The following is a 22,510-nucleotide window of genomic DNA, read 5'->3' on the forward strand; positions in this document are numbered from 1 at the left end:
GCAAACCAACTCAAGAACTAGAAATAACGGTTTACCCATTCAGTCGAGTCGATGTAACACAGACATTGAAGGAGTTTCTTTCAAACCGAGTCATCCGCCACTGGAACAATCTTCCTCAGAAGTAGTAAATGCAAATACCATCAACCTTCAAATATAGAATCGGGCCGTCATTTGCCAAGGCGGGAGTAAACTGAATAACGAGGGCTTCCATCTGCTCCTCAATATCGAGGTGCTTTCATCTGTTCTCAATATCGAGGTGCTTTCATCTGCTCCTCAATATCGAGGTGCTTTCATCTGCTCAATATCGAGGTGCTTTCATCTGCTCCTCAATATCGAGGTGCTTTCATCTGCTCCTCAATATCGAGGTGCTTTCATCTGCTCCTCAATGTCGAGGTGCTTTCATCTGCTCCCCAGGCCTCAAGTGGCTGTCGAGCAGCTTAAATCACCAAAGCGGGCAACCTCGTAATGAGCCAATAGGCTTTCTGTTGCCTGCATTTCTATGTTTCCATGTTTCTCATTCCTTTTTATCCATCACCTCCTCCTCCTTCTAATCGATTACCTCCTCCTCCTCTTTCTTCTCTTCCTCCTAATCCATTACCTCCTCCTCCTCTTTCTTCTCTTCCTCCTAACCCATTACCTCCTCCTCCTCCTCTTCCTTCCCCTCCTTCTAACTTTCCTTTATCATTCCTTTCCTCCTCATTCTTCTATTCCTTTCCTCATGGTGGAAGTGAAATCAAACACAGTGTTACAATAAGCGCGTGTTGCCTCAGAGGATAACATTACAAAACAAACTGGCAACACTGTGCGCCAGGGGTTAGTCTTCCTTAAGGGGGGCCGCTCTTCCTCCCAGCACCCAAGTCAATTTTCTATTATATTTTTACCCCATTTTCTTTCTATCTCTTTGTGTAAGTTAAGGGGCGACTAACAGACATATTTTTTTACATTTACATACATACACTATTTACAGGCTGCCGCAAAACAAGGTGGGCAGAACTAATGATTATAATGATGATAATAATAATAATAATAATAATAGTTGGAGTAATAAATATGTGAACTATTACATTTATTTGCTTGTTTGTTTTCTATATTTCTTTCTTTTTTTTCTTTTTTTCTCTCTCTGCTTCTCTTTTTTCATTTTGTTTCCTCCTTTTTTTCTTATTTTTTCATTTTCTTTTTCTAATTTTTCACTTTTTTTCTTCTTCCTGTTAATGATTTTTTCTTCTTTCTTTTTTCTCTCTGCTTCTCTTTTTTCATTTTCTTTCCTCCTTTTTTTCTTATTTTTTCATTTTCTTTTTCTAATTTTTTACTTTTTTTCTTCTTCCTGTTAATGATTTTTCCTTCTCTTTTTCTTTTTTCTCTCTGCTTCTCTTTTTTTCATTTTCTTTCCTCCTTTTTTTCTTATTTTTTTCTAGTTTTTTTTTCCTGTTATGATATTTTTTTTTGGCTGTTTTCTTTTTCATCCTTTTTCTTCAATGTTTTTTCTTCAACTTCTTTTCCTCTTCTTTTAATTCTTCTTCACTTCTTTCTTTTATTTATTTATCGATGTTTTTCCTTTCTTCTGTAATATATAAGGTCTCTCTCTCTCTCTCTCTCTCTCTCTCTCTCTCTCTCTCTCTCTCTCTCTCTTGACCTTAACCTAGTCTCTCTCTAACACACACACACACACACACACACACACACACACACACATGCCTTCCTTCCTATTTGCTTCCTCACTTAACCAAACAGAAGAAGAAGAAGAAGAAGAAGAAGAGGGAAAATTAGCATGAAGGAGGAGAATGAAGGTTAACAGGAAAACTATGAATGAGAGAAAGGAAGGAAGGAAGGAAGGAAGGAAGGAAGAGAAGAAGAAGAAGAAGGAAAATTTGCATGAAGGAGGAGAAGGAAGGTTAACAGGAAAGCTATAAATGAGAGAAAGGAAGGAAGGAAGGAGGGAAGGAAGGAAGGAAGGAAGGAAGGAAGGAAGAAGAAGGAAAATTTGCATGAAAAAGAGGAGGAGAAGGAAGGTTAACAGGAAAGCTATGAATGAGAGAAAGGAAGGAAGGAAGGAAGGAAGGAAGGAAGGAAGGAAGGAAGGAAGGAAGGAAGAGAAGATGAAGAAGAAGGAAAATTACCATGAAGGAGGAGAAGGAAGGTTAACAGGAAAACTATGAATGAGAGAAAGGAAGGAAGGAAGGAAGGAAGGAAGAGAAGGAGGAGAAGAAGGAGAAGTTAAATAAATGAAGAATAAGTTAAAAAAAAAGGAGGAAGAGGAGGAGGAAAGATAAGAGAGAAACAAAAGTAAAAAAAAATAATAATAATAAATTCATAAGAAAATCAAAGAAGAAAGAATGACAAGAAGAAGAAGAAGAAGACAAAGAAGAAAAAGAGGAAAAAATAAGACAAAGAAAAATGAAAGAAAAGGAAAAGAAGAAAAGCAGAAGAAAGAGGAAAAAAAGACAAAAAATAAGAATAGCAGAAGACAAACAAGAAGACAAAGAGGAAGAAAAAGAAGACAAAGAAAAATAAGAATAAAAGAAAAGAAAATGAGGAAGAAAAAGAAGAAAAAAGACAAATAAAAATAAAAATAACAGAAGACAAACAAGAAAAAATACAAAGAAAAAGAAGAAGAGGAAAAAAGAAGACAAAGAAAAATAAGAATGAAAGAAAAGGAAGAAAAAAAGAAGAAGAAAAAGCAGAAGACACACATGGCCATTCACATCAATAATAATAATAATAATAATAATAATAATAATAATAATAATAATCTAAACAACCTTCTAACTAAACAAAGAAAGCAATCAACAAAAACAACAAAAACAATGATAATCTAACCTTTTTTTATCCTTCCTTCCTTCCTTCTTTCTTTCTCTTCCTTCCTTCCTTCTTTCTCCTCTCCTTCCTATAGTCTATCCTTGTCTCTATTCCTTCTTCCATTCTTCCTTCATTCATCTCTCCCTCTCTTCCTTCCTTCCTTCTTTCTTTCTCTTCCTTCCTTCTTTCTTTTCTCCTTCCTATATAGTCTATCCTTGTCTCTATTCCTTCTTCCATTCTTCCTTCATTCATCTCTCTCTTCCTTTCTTTCTTTCCTCTTTCAGTCTCTTCCTTCCTTCCTTCCTTTCTTCTGCTATGCCCTATCTTCTTTCCTTATTCTTCCTTTCTTTTTTATTTTTTCTATTTATTTGTGCCATTTTCTTCCTCTCTATATCCTTTCTTCCTTTCCTTCCCTTCTTCTTCTTTCATCATCAATTTCTATTTACTCCTCTTTTCTTATTCATCCATTTTTCATCATTTCTTCTTTCCTCTTCTTCTGTTATTACATTTCTCTTCTTAAACCTCTTTCTTGCTTTCTTCCTCTTCTTCTACTCTTAAAAATCCTTCCTCTTCCTCCTCCTTCCACTAGCTAGCAGGCCCATCCTTCCCTACATCCTTCTTTCCTCTTCTTTCCTTTCCTCTTCTTCTTTCTTGCAGTCTTCTTATCCTCCTACTCTTAAAAATCCTTCCTCTTCCTCATCCTTCCACTAGCTAGCAGGCCCATCTTTCTTGACATCCTTCCCCGCATCCTTCCCCTCCTTCTTATCCTTCGGCTCCTCCCTGGCCTTGTTCCAATCCTTCAGTCCCTCGGGCAGGCTGGTGTCCTCCTCGAAGCTGCCGGTGCCCTCCACAAACTCCTCGTACGTCGATTTTTCCTTGAAGGGGCGTGGGCCAAGGAGTTCAATCATATCCTCGCGACTCAGAATCTCGCGCTCCAGGAGTCTTTCTGCGACCTGGGGTGTGGGGGGGATGGCGGGTGAGGGAATGGGGGGGTGGGAATGGACATGGAAGAGGTAGGATAGGAGGAGAAAGGGTAGGGAAGGATGGGACAGGAAGGAGAGGTAGGGGAAATTGAGGAAGAGGAGAAGGGTAAGGAAAGTAGGGTAAGGAAGGAGAGGTAGGGGAAATTGAGGAAGAGGAGGAGGAGGAGAAGGGTAAGGAAGGAGAGGTAGGGGAAATTGAGGAAGAGGAGGAGGAGAAGGGTAAGGAAGGAAGGGTAAGGAAGGAAGGGAGAGGTAGGGGAAATTGAGGAAGAGGAGGAGGAGAAGGGTAAGGAAGGAAGGGAGAGGAAGGAGAGGTAGGGGAAATTGAGGAAGAGGAGGAGGAGAAGGGTAAGGAAGGAAGGGTAAGGAAGGAGAGGTAGGGGAAATTGAGGAAGAGGAGGAGGAGAAGGGTAAGGAAGGAAGGGTAAGGAAGGAAGGGAGAGGTAGGGGAAATTGAGGAAGAGGAGGAGGAGAAGGGTAAGGAAGGAAGGGAGAGGAAGGAGAGGTAGGGGAAATTGAGGAAGAGGAGGAGGAAGAGGAGGAGGAGAAGGGTAAGGAAGGATGGGAAGTCAGGAGAGTGGACAGGAGGAGGAGGAGGAGGAAAGGGAGGAGTGGAGGAGGAGGAAAGGGAAGGGAGGAGTGGAGGAGGAAGAGGAAGAGGAGGAAGGGTAGGAAAGGAAGGGCAGAAGGGAGAAGAATAACATTATGATATGATTTACGTAACAACTACTACTACTACTACTACTACTACTACTACTACTACTACCACAACTACTACTAATACTGCTACTACTACTACTACTACTACTCCCAAAACATCATTATTACTCACAAAAATACATGTTCTCTGCCCCTCCTTCCCTTTGTGCCCTAACTCAAAACACCCTCCTACCCTCTCTCCTCCTCCTCCTCACCTTCTGAACGCACTCCTTCTTCTCCTTCAGCAGGTTCATGGTCCTGGTGTAGGCTCTGTCGATGAGGCCCTTCACCTCCTCGTCGATTGCCCCGGCTGTGGCCTCGCTGTAGGGCTTCTGCATGGTCATCTCACCGGGCTCGGGCAGTTGGTACACACGCAGTCCGATACGTTCGTTCATGCCGTACTGCACGATCTGGGAGGGGGGTCAAAGAGGGGGGGAGGGTTAGAGGGGGTTCAGAATGTTGGTTTAGTGTGGAAAGTGTGTGTTTGTCTATTTCGATTTCTTCCTTTTATTTTACTTTTTCATTCTTTTTTCACTCTTTGTTAAACTTCCTTCAATTTCTTTTCCTCTTCCTTCTTTTTTTTCAAGTTTTTTCATTCTTTTTCCTTTTTTTTCACTCTTCTTTTTTTTTTTTAAACTTTCTTCCACTCCTTTTCTTCTTCCTTCCTTTATCATACTTTTCCTCCCTCCCTTCCTTCCTCTCTCTCAACCCTTCAATCATCCTTCACCATCCCACCCTTCCTCCTTTTTCTCTTTTTATCCTTTTCCTTCATTTTTTTCACTCTTCTTTTTCTTAACCTTCATTCAATTTCCTTTCTTCTTCCTTCACCATTCCTTCATTCCTTCTAACTCTTCCTTTATCGTGCATTTCCTCCCTTCCTTCCTTCCTTCCTTCCTATCCCTCCATCCTTCAATCATCCTTCACCCTTCCACCCTTCCATTTCTTTCCTTCTTCCTTCACCATTCCTTCATTCATTCTAACTCTTCCTTTATCATACATTTCCTCCCTCTGCCCTTCCATCATCCATTCCACCCTTCCATTTCTTTCCTTCTTCCTTCACCCTTCCTTCATTCATTCTAACTCTTCCTTTATCATACATTTCCTCCCTCTGCCCTTCCATCATCCATTCCACCCTTCCATTTCTTTCCCTTCACCCTTGCACCATTTCCACTCATGCATCCTTCCATCCACTCAATCTCCACCCTTCCACCCACCATCACATGACCCCTTGACCTCACCTGGGCCTGTGCAGAGCGGGTCACTTTGCTGAGGTCGTCCTGTGCCCCGGTGGTCACGGCGCCGAAGAAGATACTCTCCGACGCACGCCCGCCCAACATGACACACATCCGGTCGAAGAGCTGCTCCTGGGTGAAGAGAAACTGCTCCTTGGGGAGGTACTGGGCATACCCGAGACCTTTGCCCCTGGGGATGATGGACACCTGGGGAAAGGGGGAAGAGGAATGTTAGATGGGGATGGGTGTTGTGGGTATGGTATTTTTTGACAAAGGAGACGGCTCAAGGAAAAAAAAAAAAGAGTAGAAATTTTTTTTTTTAAAAAGCCCGCTACTCACCGCTCCCACAACAGACAAGAGTAAAGAGTGGCCGAAAGAGAGGTCAATTTTGGGTTGTTTTATTTTGTACTCTTTTGCAACCTAACCTAACCTTACCCTCCATTTTCCTACCCTACCCCACAACCATAGCTGGGCGTTATCGCGATAAGTTATCGCGATACTTTATCGCTGATAACAAAATCGGGTTATCGGCCATCCGCTACTTATTTAAATATATATCAGTATCTTCGTTACTTTCGTAAGCAAACTAGCGATAATCGCTACTTTTTCCGCCTCTCAGAAAATAAGGTTGTCTCCCTACTGCGCATGCGTGGCCCGGTGTTGTATGAAAAAACATCGGGGTATGAAATATCTTCGGTGAAGAGATTTCATACTTAGATCATCAAAATTAAAACACTAGCTTATTTTTTTATGTCACTAAAAAATCAATATATCAAAGAGAAAAATCATTTAACTCTGCCCTAAAAATTATTATTCACTGCCTCAAATTTGATATTCCATATTCGTTTGTGAGCATGCCATGGTATTGTGTTGTGTTATTTGGTGTTATTAAAGCGCATGCTCAGAACAGTCTCACAAAGCTTTTTTGAGCATGGAAAGCTGAATCAAACATACAGTACCACCATCCACGCTGTTTCTAGAACGACACTCTGTACATAAAAATACAACTCGTACAGAGTGTCGTTCTAGAAACAGCGAGGATGGTGGTAGTGGTACTGTATGTCTGATTCAGCCTTCCAGCAACTCTTAATTACGGTTTAAAAGCTTTGTGAGACTGTACAGGTCTACGCTTGCTGGTCTGAGCATGCGCAGTTCACGAGAGACCAGTGTTTGTAAACAAAATCGCCAGCTTTTGACGGTGGGGACGCCAAATAACACAACACCGGTTCAGGCGTTTCTAGTATTACCGTCCAGAGGTACATGCCAACGTGTGGTTTTCAGGTTTTGTGAGTTTTCTAAAATACAGATAATGAAAATTTGAATTCATCTATGTTTTTTATTTGAAATATCAATATAGTATCGTTTTCGCCTATCGGACTTATCGCTAGCTAGTATCGGATTTGTGGATTTATATCGGGTATCGGTTATCGGTTATCGCCTATATTTGTGTCTCCAGTTAACGAATATCGGTTATCACCGTTAAGGTTTTTCATTATCAGTTATCGGTTATCGGGAATAAGGTTTTCTGTTATCGTGCCCAGCTATGCCCACAACACCCCCTAGCCTCCCGCCTTCCCACCCTATCCCTTCCTAAACTCGTCTGACTTATCTTCCCCATTCCCTGACCTTATTCCTTACACCCAGCCCTTCCTAACCTAACCTAACCTTACTCTCCATTTTCCTACCCTACCCCACAACCCCCCTAGCCTCCCACCTTCCTACCCTATCCCTTCCTAAACTCGTCTGATTTCTCTTCCCCATTCCCTAACCTCATTCCTTACACCCAGCCCTTTGTAACCTAACCTAACCTTACTCTCCTTTTCCTACCCTACCCCACAACCCCCTAGCCTTCCACCTTCCTAAACTAGTCCTAACCTCTATTCCCCATTCCCTAACCTCATTCCTTACACCCAGCCCTTCCTAACCTAACCTAACCTTACTCTCCCTTCCCTACCCCACCCCACAACCCCCCTAAACCACCCTCACCTTTAGCAGGGGGTCGGCGTGCTCCAGGAACCATCCACAGACAGCGTGCCCGGCCTCGTGGAAGGCGACGGTCTTCTTCTCGGCTGGCTGGAGCACGTTGGTTTTTTTCTCCATGCCGGCCACCACGCGCTCGATGGCCGCCTCGAAGTGCTTCATTATTATGTGCGACTCGGCGTCACGGGCGGCAATCAGCGCGGCCTCGTTGCACACGTTGCTGATGTCCGCGCCTGGTGGGGGTGGTTCGTTGCGTTTATGAAAAGAAGGGAGAAAAATAAGTCAGGGAATTTGATATGATTTTTACCTCGATTTCATTCTCACTTTTCTTTCAACTCTTTTTTGTCTATTTATATTTTGCACTGAGGAAAAAAGAACTAGTTTGGAGAAAGAGTTGAGAGAGAAAGTACGAAAATATGGATAAAAGGAGGATGAAGGTGGCCATTCTCCTTTGTCTATCTATATAATGCACTGAGGAAGAAAGACTGGTTTGGAGAAAGAGTTGAGAGAGAGAAAGTATAAAAATAAGGAAGCATAAAAGGAGAATACAGGTGGCCATTCTTCTTTGTCTACGTATATTATGCACTGAGGAAGAAAGACTGGTTTGGAGAAAGAGCTGAGAAAGAGAAAGTACACAAATAAGGAAGCATAAAACTGAGGCAGAAAAGGAGAATACAGGTGTGCAGTCTTTGTCTATCTGTATTTTGCACTGAGGAAGAAAGACTGGTTTGGAGAAAGAGCTGAGAGAGAGAGAGAGAATAAAAATAAAGAAGCATAAAAGGAGACTAGAGGAAAAGTGAGGAAAGGGAAACAGATAGAGGGAAGAATTAATATCAAGAAACACATACACAACAAAACAAAACAATAAAGACAGAGAAGAAATAGGAACAAGCAAAGGAGAACAAAACAAGACAAAGAAGAAACAGAACAGAGGAGGAAAGAAGAGATATCAAGAAACACGTACAGAACAAAACAACAGACAGCAAGCAGAGAAGGAAGAGGAACAAGCAAAGGAGAACAAAACAAGACAAAGAAGAAACAGAACAGAGGAGGAAAGAAGAGATATCAAGAAACATGTACAGAACAAAACAACAGACAGCAAGCAGAGAAGGAAGAGGAGCAAGCAAAGGAGAGCAAACAAGACAAAGAAGAAAGAAAAACAGGTAAAACACAGCCCCCCCGTTCCTCCCTTACACCCCCTACCCACCAGTGAAGCCAGGGGTGTGTATATCAAGAAATGCGTACAGAACAAAACAACAGACAGCAAGCAGAGAAGGAAGAGGAGCAAGTGAAGGAGAACAAGACAAAGAAGAAAGAAAAACAGGTAAAACACAGCTCCCCTTCCTCCCTTACACCCCCTACCCACCAGTGAAGCCAGGGGTGCTCATATCAAGAAACACATACAGAACAAAACAACAGACGACAGACAGAGAAGGAAGAGGAGCAAGCAAAGGAGAGCAAAACAAGACAAAGAAGAAAGAAAAACAGGTAAAACACAGCCCCCCCTTCCTCCCTTACACCCCCCTACCCACCAGTGAAGCCAGGGGTGTGTATATTAAGAAACACATACAGAACAAAACAGTACAAGACAGAGAAGAAATTGGAACAAAGGAGAACAAAACACAAGCCCCCCTTCCTCCCCTACCCCCTACCCACCAGTGAAGCCAGGGGTGAGGGCGGCCATCTTCCTCGCCAGATCGTTCTTCTCCAGCTGGGTCTTGAGGGGGCCGAGATGCACCTTGAAGATGGACGCGCGGCCCTTGATGTCCGGGGGCGGCACGAAGATCTGCCTGTCGAAGCGCCCCGGCCTCAGAAGCGCCTTGTCCAGGATATCCACGCGGTTGGTAGCGGCCAGCACCACAACGTTCGAGGTGGTGTTGAAGCCTGTGGTGTTGATGGTGGTGGTGTTTGACGGTGGTGGTGGTGTTGATGGTGGTGGAATTGATGGTGGTGGAGTTGACGGTGATGGTGTTGATGGTGGTGGAGTTGACGGTGGTGGTGGTGTTGATGGTGGTGGTGTTTGACGGTGGTGGTGGTGTTGATGGTGGTGGTGTTGACGGTGGTGGTGGTGTTGATGGTGGTGGAATTGATGGTGGTGGAGTTGACGGTGGTGGTGTTGATGGTGGTGGAGTTGACGGTGGTGGTGTTGATGGTGGTGGAGTTGACGGTGGTGGATTTGAGGGTGGTGGAGTTGACGGAGGTGGTGTTGGGGGGGGGGGAAGAAAAGGAAATTAATAGGAAAATAAAAATAATATGAAAAAATGAAGATAAGTAATAAAAATAAATAAGAAAATACCAATAATAAAAATAAATAAGAAAATAGCAATAATAAAAATGAGAAAATAGCAATAAAAATAAAGATAAGTAATATAAATAAATAAGAAAATAGCAATAAAAAATAGATAAATAAAAAAATAAATAGGAAAATGGCAATAATAAAAATAAATAAGAAAATAGCAATAATAAAAATAAATAAGAAAATAGCAATAATAAAAAATAAAGATAAAAAATGAAAATAAATAAGAAATTAGCAATAAAAAATTCAAGATAAATAAGAAAATAGCAATAATAAAAAAATAAAGATAAAAAATGAAAATAAATAAGAAAATAGCAATAAAAAATTAAAGATAAATAAGAAAATAGCAATATAATTCAAAAATGGTTGCCTCTATGCATCACCACACACCACCAAGCTTCAAGAGTGGGTGAGTGAATGGGTCTCGTAAGTGGCTGAGTGCCTGACTAATTAAGTGAATGACCGTGTGGATAAGTGACTGGCTGACTATTTATTTATTTATTTTTACAGCAGAGGAGTCAGTTCAAGGGCATAAAAAAAAAGGGAACAAATGTAAAAAAAAAAAAAAAAGCCCGCTACTCAATTGCCCTTCCCTTTGTAGCCCCCCCCCCGGCACCACCTCCCCCCCACCGCCACACTTACCGTCCATCTCCACCAGCAGCTGATTGAGGGTGTTCTCCTGCTCCGAGTGGCCGCCAAAGGACCGGCCGCCCCTCTTCCGCCCCACCGCGTCAATCTCGTCCACGAACAGGATGCACGGGGCATTCTTGCGGGCCATTGCGAACATGTCCCTTACCTGTGTGTTTGTGTGTACGTGTGTGTAGGGGGGAGAGGGGCGTAAGTAAGTAAGTGTATGAGTGGAGGGGGGATGAGAGAAATGGTTACGTTAGTAGAGGAAAATATAACTGCTTTTTTTTATTATTTTCATATTGTCAATTTCTCTGCTATGGAGGGAATGAGAGGGTGAAGGGGGAAGGGTGTGTGAGACAGAAGGAAGGAGGGAAGGAGGAAGAGAGGGAGGGAGAGTGGAGGGAATGGGAGGGTGAAGGGGGAAGGAGGTGTGAGACAGATGGAAGGAGTGAAGGAGGAAGAGAGGGAGGGAGAGTGGAGGGAATGGGAGGGTGAAGGGGGAAAGGAGTGTGAGACAGAAGGAAGGAGGGACGGAGGAAGAGAGGGAGGGAGAGTGGAGGGAATGGGAGGGTGAAGGGGGAAAGGAGTGTGAGACAGAAGGAGAGAGAGAGAGAGAGAGAGAGAGAGAGAGAGAGAGAGAGAGAGAGAGAGAGAGAGAGAGAGAGAGAGAGAGAGAGAGAGAGATAGAGAGAGAGAGAGAGAGAGAGAGAGAGAGAGAGAGAGAGAGAGAGAGAGAGAGAGAGAGAGAGAGAGAGAGAGAGAGAGAGAGAGAGAGAGAGAGAGAGAGAGAGAGAGAGAGAGAGAGAGAGAGAGAGAGAGAGAGAGAGAGAGAGAGAGAGAGAGAGAGAGAGAGAGAGAGAGAGAGAGAGAGAGAGAGAGAGAGAGAGAGAGAGAGAGAGAGAGAGAGAGAGAGAGAGAGAGAGAGAGAGAGAGAGAGAGAGAGAGAGAGAGAGAGAGAGAGAGAGAGAGAGAGAGAGAGAGAGAGAGAGAGAGAGAGAGAGAGAGAGAGAGAGAGAGAGAGAGAGAGAGAGAGAGAGAGAGAGAGAGAGAGAGAGAGAGAGAGAGAGAGAGAGAGAGAGAGAGAGAGAGAGAGAGAGAGAGAGAGAGAGAGAGAGAGAGAGAGAGAGAGAGAGAGAGAGAGAGAGAAGGATGGATAGCATATGGGAAGAGAAAGTAGGAGAGGGAATATGGACCTTTAATCATTTCCCCAAACCCTAATACATCCACCACCACTACCCCATGAATCCCAAATCCCACTAGAACAATCCCCAATAGCCAAGACCCCATTAACCTCACTTCTTCCCCATGTCAATACTATACCACCACCACTACCGCCCCCCACACACACACACACACACTCACCCTGGACGGCCCCACACCGACGAACATCTCCAGGAACTCCGAGCCAGACACATAGATGAAGGGGACATTGGCTTCCCCGCTGGTGGCTTTAGCGAGGAGGGTCTTGCCTGTGCCTGGGGGGCCTGCAAAGGGGAAGAGAAGGAGGTGAGGGGGTGATGGGTGGGTGATGGGGATTTTAGTTTGTAAGTTAGTTGGTTAATCTCCTATATGGTTGATAAGTTACTTGGTTAATCTCCTATATGGTTGATAAGATAGTCAGTTAGTTGGTTAATCTCCTATATGGTTGATAAGTTAGTTGGTTAATCTCCTATATGGTTGATAAGTTAGTTGGTTAATCTCCTATATGGTTGATAAGTTAGTTGGTTAATCTCCTATATGGTTGATAAGTTAGTTGGTTAATCTCCTATATGGTTGATAAGTTAGTCAGTTAGTTGGTTAATCTCCTATATGGTTGATAAGTTAGTCAGTCAATATTCTATCTTTTCATCCAAGCTAATAACCATCCATCTTGCCATTCATCCATTCAGTCACTCATCCATACACTCACCCACAAGAACAGTCACCCAAACACCCAATCATATATTTATCTAGTCAATCAGACACTCGACCACACAAAACATCCGGTCACTCGAACACACAGTCACCCCAAAAATCCAGTCCCACAGCCACCCGATCATGCATTCGTTTAGTCAATCACTCAACTACCCCAGTCAGCCAGTCACCCCAAAATCCAGTCACATAACCACACAAACAAACAGCCGGTCAGTCATCCGAACACCCACCCATTAGTCTGCCATTCCCCCAGTACCCCCTGTTAGTTAGCTGGTTAATCTGCCATACAGTTATCAGATCATATATTCAACCAATCAATACATAGTCCCATAACCACCCAAACAGTCATTCAGTCACCCAAACAACCAGTCAGTCACCCAGTCACCCAAGAGTCCCCCTGTTAGTTAGTTAGCTGGTTAATCTGCCATACAGTTATCAGACCATATATTCAACCAGTCAGTATTCTATCACTCACCCAAACATAGTCCCATAACCACCCAAACAGCCATTCAGCAACCCAAACAACCAGTCAGTCACCCAAGAGTCCCCATGTTAGTTAGCTGGTTAATCTGCCATACAGTTATCAGATCATATATTCAACCAGCCATTCTATCACTCACACACCCAAACAGCCATTCAGTCACCCAAACACCCAGTCAGTCCCCCAGTCCCCCCAGTACCCACCTGTGAGGATGGCCCCCTTGGGAATCTTGGCGCCCAGCTCGGTGTACTGCTGGGGGTTCTTGAGGAAGTTGACGAACTCCATGATCTCAACCTTGGCCTCCTCGCAGCCTGCCACGTCCCTGCGGAAGTTTGGAGTGTGTGAGACGGAGAGGGAGGAGGGGGGAGGGAGAGAATGGAAGGGTGGTGTGGGTTGGAGAGGAGAGAACAGGAGTGGGGATGAGGGGTGAAGGGGTGAGAGAGGGAGAGAATGGAGGATGAAGGTGGAGATTGGAGAGAACAGGACTGGGGATGAGGGGTGAAGGGATGAGGAAGAGAGAGAATGGAGGGTGAAGGTGGAGATTGGAGAGAACAGGAGTGGGGATGAGGGGTGAAGGGGTGAGGAAGAGAGAGAATGGAGGGTGAAAGTGGAGATTGGAGAGGAGAGAACAGGACTGGGGATGAAGGGTGAAGGGGTGAGAAAGAGAGGGAGAGAATGGAGGGTGAAGGTGGAGATTGGAGAGAACAGGACTGGGGATGAGGGGTGAAGGGGTGAGGAAGAGAGAGAATGGAGGGTGAAGGTGGAGATTGGAGAGAACAGGACTGGGGATGAGGGGTGAAGGGGTGAGGAAGAGAGGGAGAGAATGGAGGGTGAAGGTGTAGATTGGAGAGAACAGGACTGGGGATTAGGGGTGAAGGGGTGAGAAAGAGAGGGAGAGAATGGAGGGTGAAGGTGGAGATTGGAGAGAACAGGACTGGGGATGAGGGGTGAAGGGGTGAGGAAGAGAGGGAGAGAATGGAGGATGAAGGTGGAGATTGGAGAGAACAGGACTGGGGATTAGGGGTGAAGGGGTGAGGAAGAGAGGGAGAGAATGGAGGGTGAAGGTGGAGATTGGAGAGAACAGGACTGGGGATGAGGGGTGAAGGGGTGAGAAAGAGAGATAATGGAGGGTGATGGTGGAGATTGGAGAGAACAGGACTGGGGATTAGGGGTGAAGGGGTGAGAAAGAGAGGGAGAGAATGGAGGATGAAGGTGGAGATTGGAGAGAACAGGACTGGGGATTAGGGGTGAAGGGGTGAGAAAGAGAGATAATGGAGGGTGATGGTGGAGATTGGAGAGAACAGGACTGGGGATGAGGGGTGAAGGGGTGAGAAAGAGAGAGAATGGAGGGTGATGGTGGAGATTGGAGAGAACAGGACTGGGGATTAGGGGTGAAGGGGTGAGGAAGAGAGGGAGAGAATGGAGGATGAAGGTGGAGATTGGAGAGAACAGGACTGGGGATGAGGGGTGAAGGGGTGAGGAAGAGAGGGAGAGAATGGAGGATGAAGGTGGAGATTGGAGAGAACAGGACTGGGGATTAAGGGTGAAGGGGTGAGGAAGACAGATAAAGACAGAAGGAGCGAATGAACGAGAAAAAAAGGGAAAGAATGGAACAAGAACAGGAGAGGAAGGAAGAACGAAAGAGGCAAGGTGGAAGAGTGTGGATGAGAGTAGAACAAAAGAAAGACAAAAATAAGAAATGAGGAAAGAATGGATATGTAAACAGACAAATAGAGAGAAATGGAGAGGAAAAATAGAAAGGGAAAGAATGGAACAAGAACAGGAGAGGGAAGGAAGAACGGAAGAGGCAAGGTGGAAGAGAGCGTGGATGAGAGTAGGAAGAAAAAAAAAAGAAATAAGAAATGAGGACAAATAGAAAGAAATGGAGGAAAAATAATAAAAAGTACATATCAACGAAAAGAAACACAAGAGAGAAATGACAGAAAGAAAGAACACATATGAAACAAAAGAAAAGAAAACAACAACAAATAGAGACAAAAACAAACAAAACAACATCAACTCAACTCACTGGAACTTGACCCCAATGTCCGCTGGGTTGACCATCTTGGCGGTGGACTCCATCACCCCGCCGAACAGCCCCCCGCCACGCCGGCCGCCCGACCCACCCATCATCTGGGCTGACCGACGCATCATGAAGATCAGAAAACCTGTGTGGGGGCAACGAAGAGGTTCAAATACTATATAAGAGGATCAAGAAGGTATAACAGGATTGGAGTTTTGTAGTTATATATTTTCAGATTTATAGACTTTTCAATTTAGAGGCTGACATTATAGGATCAAGAAGGTATAACAGGATTGGAGTTTTTGTAGTTATATATTTTCAGATTCCTAGACTTTTCAATTTAGAGGCTGACATTAGAAGATCAAGAAGGTATCACAGGATTGGAGTTTCTGTAGTTATATATTTTCAGATTTATAGACTTTTCAATTTAGAGGCTGACATTAGAGGATCAAGGAGGTATAACAGGATTGGAGTTTCTGTAGTTATATATTTTCAGATTTATAGACTTTTCAATTCAGAGGCTGACATTTGAACTGACTGATTGAGAGGGAAAAAAAATAACAGGTAAAGAAAATCGAATTACATGAAAATCTAACAAATTAAATTAAGCAACAGCGGCCCCATTTACTGCAAACATAAATAAATAAATAAATAAGATAATGAATGCTACCCCCCCTCACAATATTTTTTTCTTTATCTCTCTGCTTCCTTGATCGAGATATAAGAATAAATAAACACGTAAAACACTAGTGACATCTGACACATATATAAAAAGTAAAAATCCAGCAACCCCCCATCCCTCACCCCCACCCCCCTTCCCCCCTCAAGCCCCCACCCCAACACCCACCAATGATAAGCAGTGTGGGCAGGAAGGAGGTGAAGGTGGCCGCCTCCAGCTCGTTCTTGTACACCACAGGGATGAAGTTGCTGGGCTCCGTGCCGGCCTCCAGCTGCGCCGTCTCCACGTTCCGCTCAAACGCGTCCACCGAGCCGATGCTGAACCATAGGGTGGTCTGGGGGTGGAGGGGCGGAAGAGATGTAGTGGATGGATCATACTCGGACTCAGATATTAAGTCAGTTTTTGGGGGTGACGCTCAAGTACTTCCCCGGCCATAGTGCTGCCAAGTCTGATTTAACCCGTAAACTGCGCCAGACATCTCAAGACGCTATGAGTTAGACTGCGCCAGACATCTTAAGATGACGCATGTTCCAAGGTGAATATTTATATTTCCCGCAATGCCAAAGTATATTCCAATGAACCTCGTGTGGCAACATCATCCCTCTTTCGCACCATGTTGTCACCATCGTCATATTAGTTGCTCTTTAGCAGCCACGGAGAGTAGAATTATGTCATCTACTGATGCCAACCAGTCTCATATGGCTCCTGTGGTCGTGACTGAGGGGGAGGCATGGGAGGGGGTAAAAAGAAAGTATTGGTAAAGAGAAAGATTGTAGTAGACAAATTTGAAAGAGACAGTGATTCAGATTGCGTTCAACCATCAGATTCAGTTGGTCTGAGGAAGCGTGGCAAGCGTGAGCATGCTTCTGGCGCTCAAGGTCACAGACACGCTGCCTCTCCAACAGTGCGGAAAGTTACTAGCTAGCCTAGTCACTCACTGACACCATCATCACTGTCCGATGATTCAGAGTGGCAGAAAGATGAGGAAAACAACAGTGGGGGTATAAGAGAAGACTCAGCTAATGAAGTGAGTGAGGGAGGGGTGTCAGCTGGTGTGGGAGAGGAGGGGGAGGCAGAGGGAGAACAGGAGCCTCAGAGACGCGAGACAACGCATACTCCGTTCGTCTGGTCTGATGGATCAGATTTTGTGCCAGACATTCATAACTTTGACAAGAATATTGCTGGTGTGACTAATGACTGGCCTCTTGATAATGATGCGCAAGAGGTTGATTATTGAAATTGCAAAGTGATGTTTCCTGTGATATATTTTGTTTGTTGTAACTGGAATGAATAATTAGTGGCAAGAGAATGTTCAGACGTGACTGTGCCGTGTGTCATCTTCCCTCTGCCACCGTCCTATCTACCCCGTCACTACCAGTGCTCCCAAGGTCGCCTCATATCCGCAACCTTTATCCTGCCGTCATTGCCACATTAGGTGAATTATTATTATTTTTTTTGCACTATTTGGTGGTCAACATGTCTCTCTTGGGTGTTGTAATACTAAAAATTGTTTTGCCATTTATTGCGCACCCAGGAGCTATTCCCAAATCTTAATTGCGCAGTTTATGGGTTAATGTTTTTTTTTATTTATTGTTTTTTTTTTACATCAAAGGATACGACTCAAGGGCAACAAAAAGCATACAAAAAAAAAAAGCCCGCTACTCGCCGCTCCCACAAAAGTAAAAAGTAAAGAGTAGCCAAAAGAGAGGTCAATTTCGGGTGGAGAGGTGTCTTGATGCAGAATGACTGATACATAATTTCAAATAGTACATGGATGACATATGAGGGAGAGAGGGATGCATTAGTGGTGATGTGGCAGGGCTGTGGGGAGGTTCAGGCCACACCAAACCTGCCCATACTTGCGTCAGACTATAGTGAGTGTAGCGAGAGTCAAGTAGCACAGAGAGGTAGATAAAGAATGACAATTGCAAGAGTGAAATGTCATAAACGAATCAAAGGAAAGAGAGGAAAAACCTGTGCTATACAAACACAAATTTCAAGAACCAAGAACTGAGTGCATGTTGTGAAGTATAGAAGTGTTGAGAAGGAAAAAGTTGGAAAGTTTGGTTTAGTCGGCGCAACATCTGTGGTCATATGCCGGAGAGACAGGAGGGGGAAGGAATTATAAAAGGGAACAGATCCCAGGAGACGGGACACAACCCCCGATTAATACCTGGTACCCATTCACTGCTGGGTGGACGAGGGCAAAGGGTATCGGAAAAGCCGCCCAAATTTTTCCACTTCACCCGGGAATCGAACCCGGGCTCTCTCGGTTGTGAGCCAAGTGTGCTAACCACTGCACCACGAAGCCCCCGTGCTAAGAAGGAGGACCTAAGAAGCGATAAAGAGCCGTATTATTAAACATTTTGTCACCTATGAACACAAATTTGACAAGGCTTTCGTAGGAGTTGTGGGCATTTCCAGGGGTAGTTTTATGACCCTGGTGGTAGTATGACCCTTTCTCTGTACCGTGAACCTGAAGAAACACTCATTAGAACCTGACTGACCCCCTCTTTGACCTTTAGAAATAGCTGATGTGAGAATCGAAAGTGTCTTATAATGCCGACCACAAAGCGTTACAGGTCAAAAGAAGGAGATGACATGAACTGAGAAAATTAGGGATATTATGAACTTGACTCGGCCCTGTAAATACATAACCAGTCCCGAAGTTTAGAAGTGTTGAGAAGGAGGACCTAAGAAGCGATACAAAGCTGTGTCAAAAGAAGGAGAAGATGACATGAACTGAGAAAATTTGGGATATTATGAACTTGACTCAGGCCTGTAAATACATAACCAGTCCCGAAGTTTAGAAGTGTTGAGAAGGAGGACCTAAGAAGCAATACAAAGCGTTACAGGTCAAAAGAAGGAGATGACATGAACTGAGAAAATTTGGGATATTATGAATTTGACTCGGCCCTGTAAATACATAACCAATCCCGAAGTATAGAAGTTTTGAGAAGGAGGACCTAAGAAGCGATACAAAGAATTACAGGTCAAAAGAAGAAGAAGATGACATGAACTGAGAAAATTAGGGATATTATGAACTTGACTCGGCCCTGTAAATACATAACCAGTCCCGAAGTATAGAAGTGTTGAGGAGGAGGACCTAAGAAGCGATACAAAGCGTTGCAGGTCAAAAGAAGGAGATGATGATGACATGAACTGAGAAAATTTGGGATATTATGAACTTGACTCGGCCCTGCAAATACATAACCAGTCCCGTCCACTCACCGCACCCTCCACCTGGTTCCCCGGCATCAGCTTCACACGCACCCACTTCTTGTTGATCACCTCCAGCTTCTCAACGATGCCCTTGGCCAGGTAACTGCAGGCAACAGGTAAGTAATTATGAAGTTTGGTGAAATAGGTAGATAAGATTGAAAAGTAATGATTCTATGTAGTTTATGTTTTTATGCAGAACACATAAATATAAGTGGATACATACGCACACGATAAAGTAATCTCTGTAGCTCACCTGCTCACACACACACACACACACACACACACACACACATACATACCCACCCACAGAAACACTCAAAAACAAAAAAAGATTAACTGACTGAACGATTAGGAATGCACGATCGTACTAATAAAAGATCGATAGTAGTTGAAAAAAGATAAAAGAACAAAAAAGAAAAAGCAAACTATACCACACGCACAAGAAAAAAACTAATTGACTGATTGATTGAAGTTGATCATGGCAAAAGGGAGAACTATACAAATTAAAGAAAAAATAGACACACAAGAAAAATACTAATTGACTGATTGATTGGAATTTATCGTAGCAGAAAGAGAACAATACAAATTAACGAAAAAAACAGGAATGAAAAAAAAAATTAAATAAATAAAAAGAGCAGAAAAAACAACCCTATACGTACTTTTTCGAGAACTCCTTCCATGTGATCTCCCGGTAGCTCATCTGGTAGTACGCCGCCACGCCCAGCAAGCCCACCGCCGCCAGTGTTGCCAGCGCCACCCACCGCTCACGCTCACCACCCTCGCCCAGCGGCTTGCTCCCTGCGCCACGCCCCCCACCACCACCCCCCGACCTGAGAGGAATATGGGGATGAGTGAGAAATTGTGATAGTAATATTTAAGAGTGAGAAATAGTAATTGTAATATTTAAGAGTGAAAAATAGTAATGGTAATATTTATGAGTGAGAAATAGTAATTGTAATATTTAAGAGTGAGAAATAGTAATGGTAATTTTTAAGAGTGAGAAATAGTAATGGTAATATTTAAGAGTGAGAAATAGTAATTGTAATATTTAAGAGTGAGAAATAGTAATTGTAATATTTAAGAGTGAGAAATAGTAATTGTAATATTTAAGAGTGAGAAATAGTATTTGTAATATTTAAGTGAGAAATAGTAATTGTAATATTTAAGAGTGAGAAATAGTAATTGTAATATTTAAGTGAGAAATAGTAATGGTAATATGTAATTGGCCAAAAAAGGAAAAGGTAATTTAATAAGAAGAACCACAAAATCTCTCTCCCATTAAACATAGGAGATTCTTCATTGCACAAACAAACTAACACATGATATGAAACTTACTTTTTGCCAAATATTAGGAAAAGGAGTTGAGGAAATGTAAAATCCAACCAAAATGATGATCGTGGGAAAAGAGAAATTAGCATATAATCTAATTATCCACTACAGAGGAGGGTATCAGGACACCTCTCCTCCCGAAATTGACCCCTCTTTCAGCCACCTCCTTGGATTCTTTTTAGGAGCAGCGAGTAGCGGGCTTTTTTTTTGTGCCCTTGAGCTGTCTCCTTTGTTGAAAAAGGAAAAAAAAAGAGGCAGAGAAAGACCTGGGACTATATGTTACCAGGCTACCAGTGAAGGCCAAATCCATGCCAATAACAGCAGACGAGACAATAGGTAAGGGTGGAAAGTAATGCTTCTATTTAATATCTATTTTTATTTACACACACAAAAACATGCATGACAGAAAAAGATGGATGAAACTAATCGTAGAAAATATAAAATCATACAATCTTAGTCAAAAACGACCATTCCACCAACTCACTATTTTTACTTTTGGCCCAATCTATATTTTTTTTTAACTTTTTGTCAATTAACCCAGTAGCAGTGACGGGCCAAATTTGTGGTTTTACCGTGTAGCAGTGATGGGCCAAATTTGTGGTTTTACCGTGTAGCAGTGATGGGCCAAATTTGTGCCATGATATAACCCCCCAAAAATAGATGATACATAATCTGATCACAAATGCTTCGATATATATTATGAAATGGTTTAGGCGAGTGATGATATTTTCTCATTTTTCTCGCCTAGAGGGACCAATAAGAAACAAGATCCCTGCTGCTACTGGGTTAAAAGTAAACAAACTCAAGAACAAACAAATCCTAACCAAATGCAACTGAAAAGACAACTCACTTTCCGCTGGAGCCAAACAAGTTCATGGAGAATGGATCTTTGGGGCCCGGGGTTGGGGGCGGCCCCTTGCTCTGGGTGGAAGATGGCGGGGGCGGGGCATTACTTCCCGCACCCGACGCCCCGGCCTCCTTCTTCTGCCCTGCCCCCTTGCCCTGCGATGCCCCGCCCCGGAAATACTTCTCAAAGCCACGAGGAGGTTTCTGGCAGAGCTGGTACCAATGCTGCATCAGAGAGGGGCTGTGGGGGGACTCCATCCTCGACAGCTGCTGCCCAACCTGGGAGGTGAGGAATGGAGGAGGGGGGGGGGGGGGGGAAGAGTTGCATTAGTACATAATCTGGCATTCCATTCACGTCAAATCTAACTTCTAACCTGATCTTCCTAGACCTTATGCAACTCTGCTTGACATTATGCAACAAGCAAATAAGTAAACTTATTTCAATTTTTACAACCTAACCCACACAGAGCCTGGCCCCTTTCTTTACAACATATCCTAGTATTTAATCAATTCAATTTAACCTCTAATTCAATCTTCCCAGACTTTATACAACACCACCTAATATGATGTAACAATGAACATGGCTGTCTTAAAACACATACACAGTGGTTAAAACTCTCCCCTGTCAGGCTGAGGTTCAACCCACACTCAAGCTGGGACTTTCACTGACAAGGAGTAGTTTCTGTCCCCCCTTTACCATGGAACAGTTCCCGGAGACTGAGTAATGTGCCTTGAATTTGTAACGCCAGAAGGTTAAGTTAAGTATGGAATATGAACAGGATCACAAAAGTAGGTTGAAGTATCATAAGTAATTAAGTGAGTCTCCCTCTGACCGTTAGACTTCCCCACTCCGTTACATATTTTTTTTTGTGATCTTGTGTAATTCCATATTTAAGCTTCTGGCATTACACTTTAATCGTAAGGGCACTTGGTGGGGGTAATGCGGCCAGCTCGTGATCAGGCCGTGGGGAATCAAACACGGGTTAAGTGGAGGAGAAAAAAGTAAATCAAAAAAAATCGCGAACATTCATTTTACTCAACAAGACAGAAAACCCAGGATGAAAGACACGAGCACAGGTCTTCGTGAACCACCAGGCGAAGAAAATCACACAAGGAAAGCAAAAGGGAGGAAATCACACAGAGTCACAGAAGCTGCCGAGAAAAATTAAACTTTCCCCTCACCCATCCAGCATCCAGGGCGCCCCTCCGCACGCCCCGCTGCAGCAGCCTCTCCAGCCGCCGCGCCGCCGCCACCAGCCTGTGCGCCATGCTGAGTGCCGTGCCTGCTGTGCCACACTCCGGGACGCTGCTGTGCTGTGTGCCGCGGGTCACTCTTACATCACTCTCTCACCGCTGGTCGCCATAACACCACCCGGCACGCTGATGATGGCGATGATGAT

The 22,510-nt window shown here is 43.7% G+C and overlaps 1 protein-coding gene across 2 annotated transcripts; it reads right to left on the bottom strand.

Moving 5' to 3' along the window:
• Positions 1 to 745: 745 nt before the first annotated feature.
• LOC126986159 (AFG3-like protein 2) lies at positions 746 to 22,510 on the bottom strand. 2 transcript variants are annotated; one of them, XR_007739358.1, is made up of 15 exons: positions 22,293 to 22,510; positions 21,115 to 21,389; positions 19,595 to 19,765; positions 18,945 to 19,038; positions 15,882 to 16,047; positions 15,041 to 15,179; positions 13,215 to 13,333; positions 11,979 to 12,100; positions 10,629 to 10,782; positions 9,347 to 9,574; positions 7,697 to 7,923; positions 5,717 to 5,917; positions 4,694 to 4,888; positions 1,311 to 3,749; positions 746 to 1,190 (listed from the first exon to the last, which is right to left on the bottom strand). XR_007739358.1 is itself a non-coding variant. In XM_050842060.1 (14 exons), exons 1-14 carry the CDS (start codon positions 22,377 to 22,379, stop codon positions 3,504 to 3,506), a joined length of 2,424 nt encoding a protein of 807 aa, XP_050698017.1. In that variant the 5' UTR covers positions 22,380 to 22,510; the 3' UTR covers positions 746 to 3,503. The 2 variants fall into 2 exon arrangements, 1 of the variants encoding a protein (XP_050698017.1); XM_050842060.1 differs by having other exon boundaries at positions 746 to 3,749.

This window comes from Eriocheir sinensis, chromosome 61 (genome assembly GCF_024679095.1).
Source record: "Eriocheir sinensis breed Jianghai 21 chromosome 61, ASM2467909v1, whole genome shotgun sequence".
In the NCBI taxonomy this organism is placed as follows: Eukaryota; Metazoa; Arthropoda; class Malacostraca; order Decapoda; family Varunidae; genus Eriocheir; species Eriocheir sinensis.

Coding starts and splice junctions, on each gene's coding strand:
- LOC126986159 (XM_050842060.1), bottom strand. CDS start 22,379: ATGGCGCACAGGCTGGTGGCGGCGGCGCGGCGGCTGGAGAGGCTGCTG. Junction 16,048..18,944: donor GGAACCAGGTGGAGGGTGCG/GTGAGTGGACGG, acceptor CTCCACCCCCAG/ACCACCCTATGGTTCAGCAT. Junction 4,889..5,716: donor CCCGCTCTGCACAGGCCCAG/GTGAGGTCAAGG, acceptor CCCCCCTCCCAG/ATCGTGCAGTACGGCATGAA.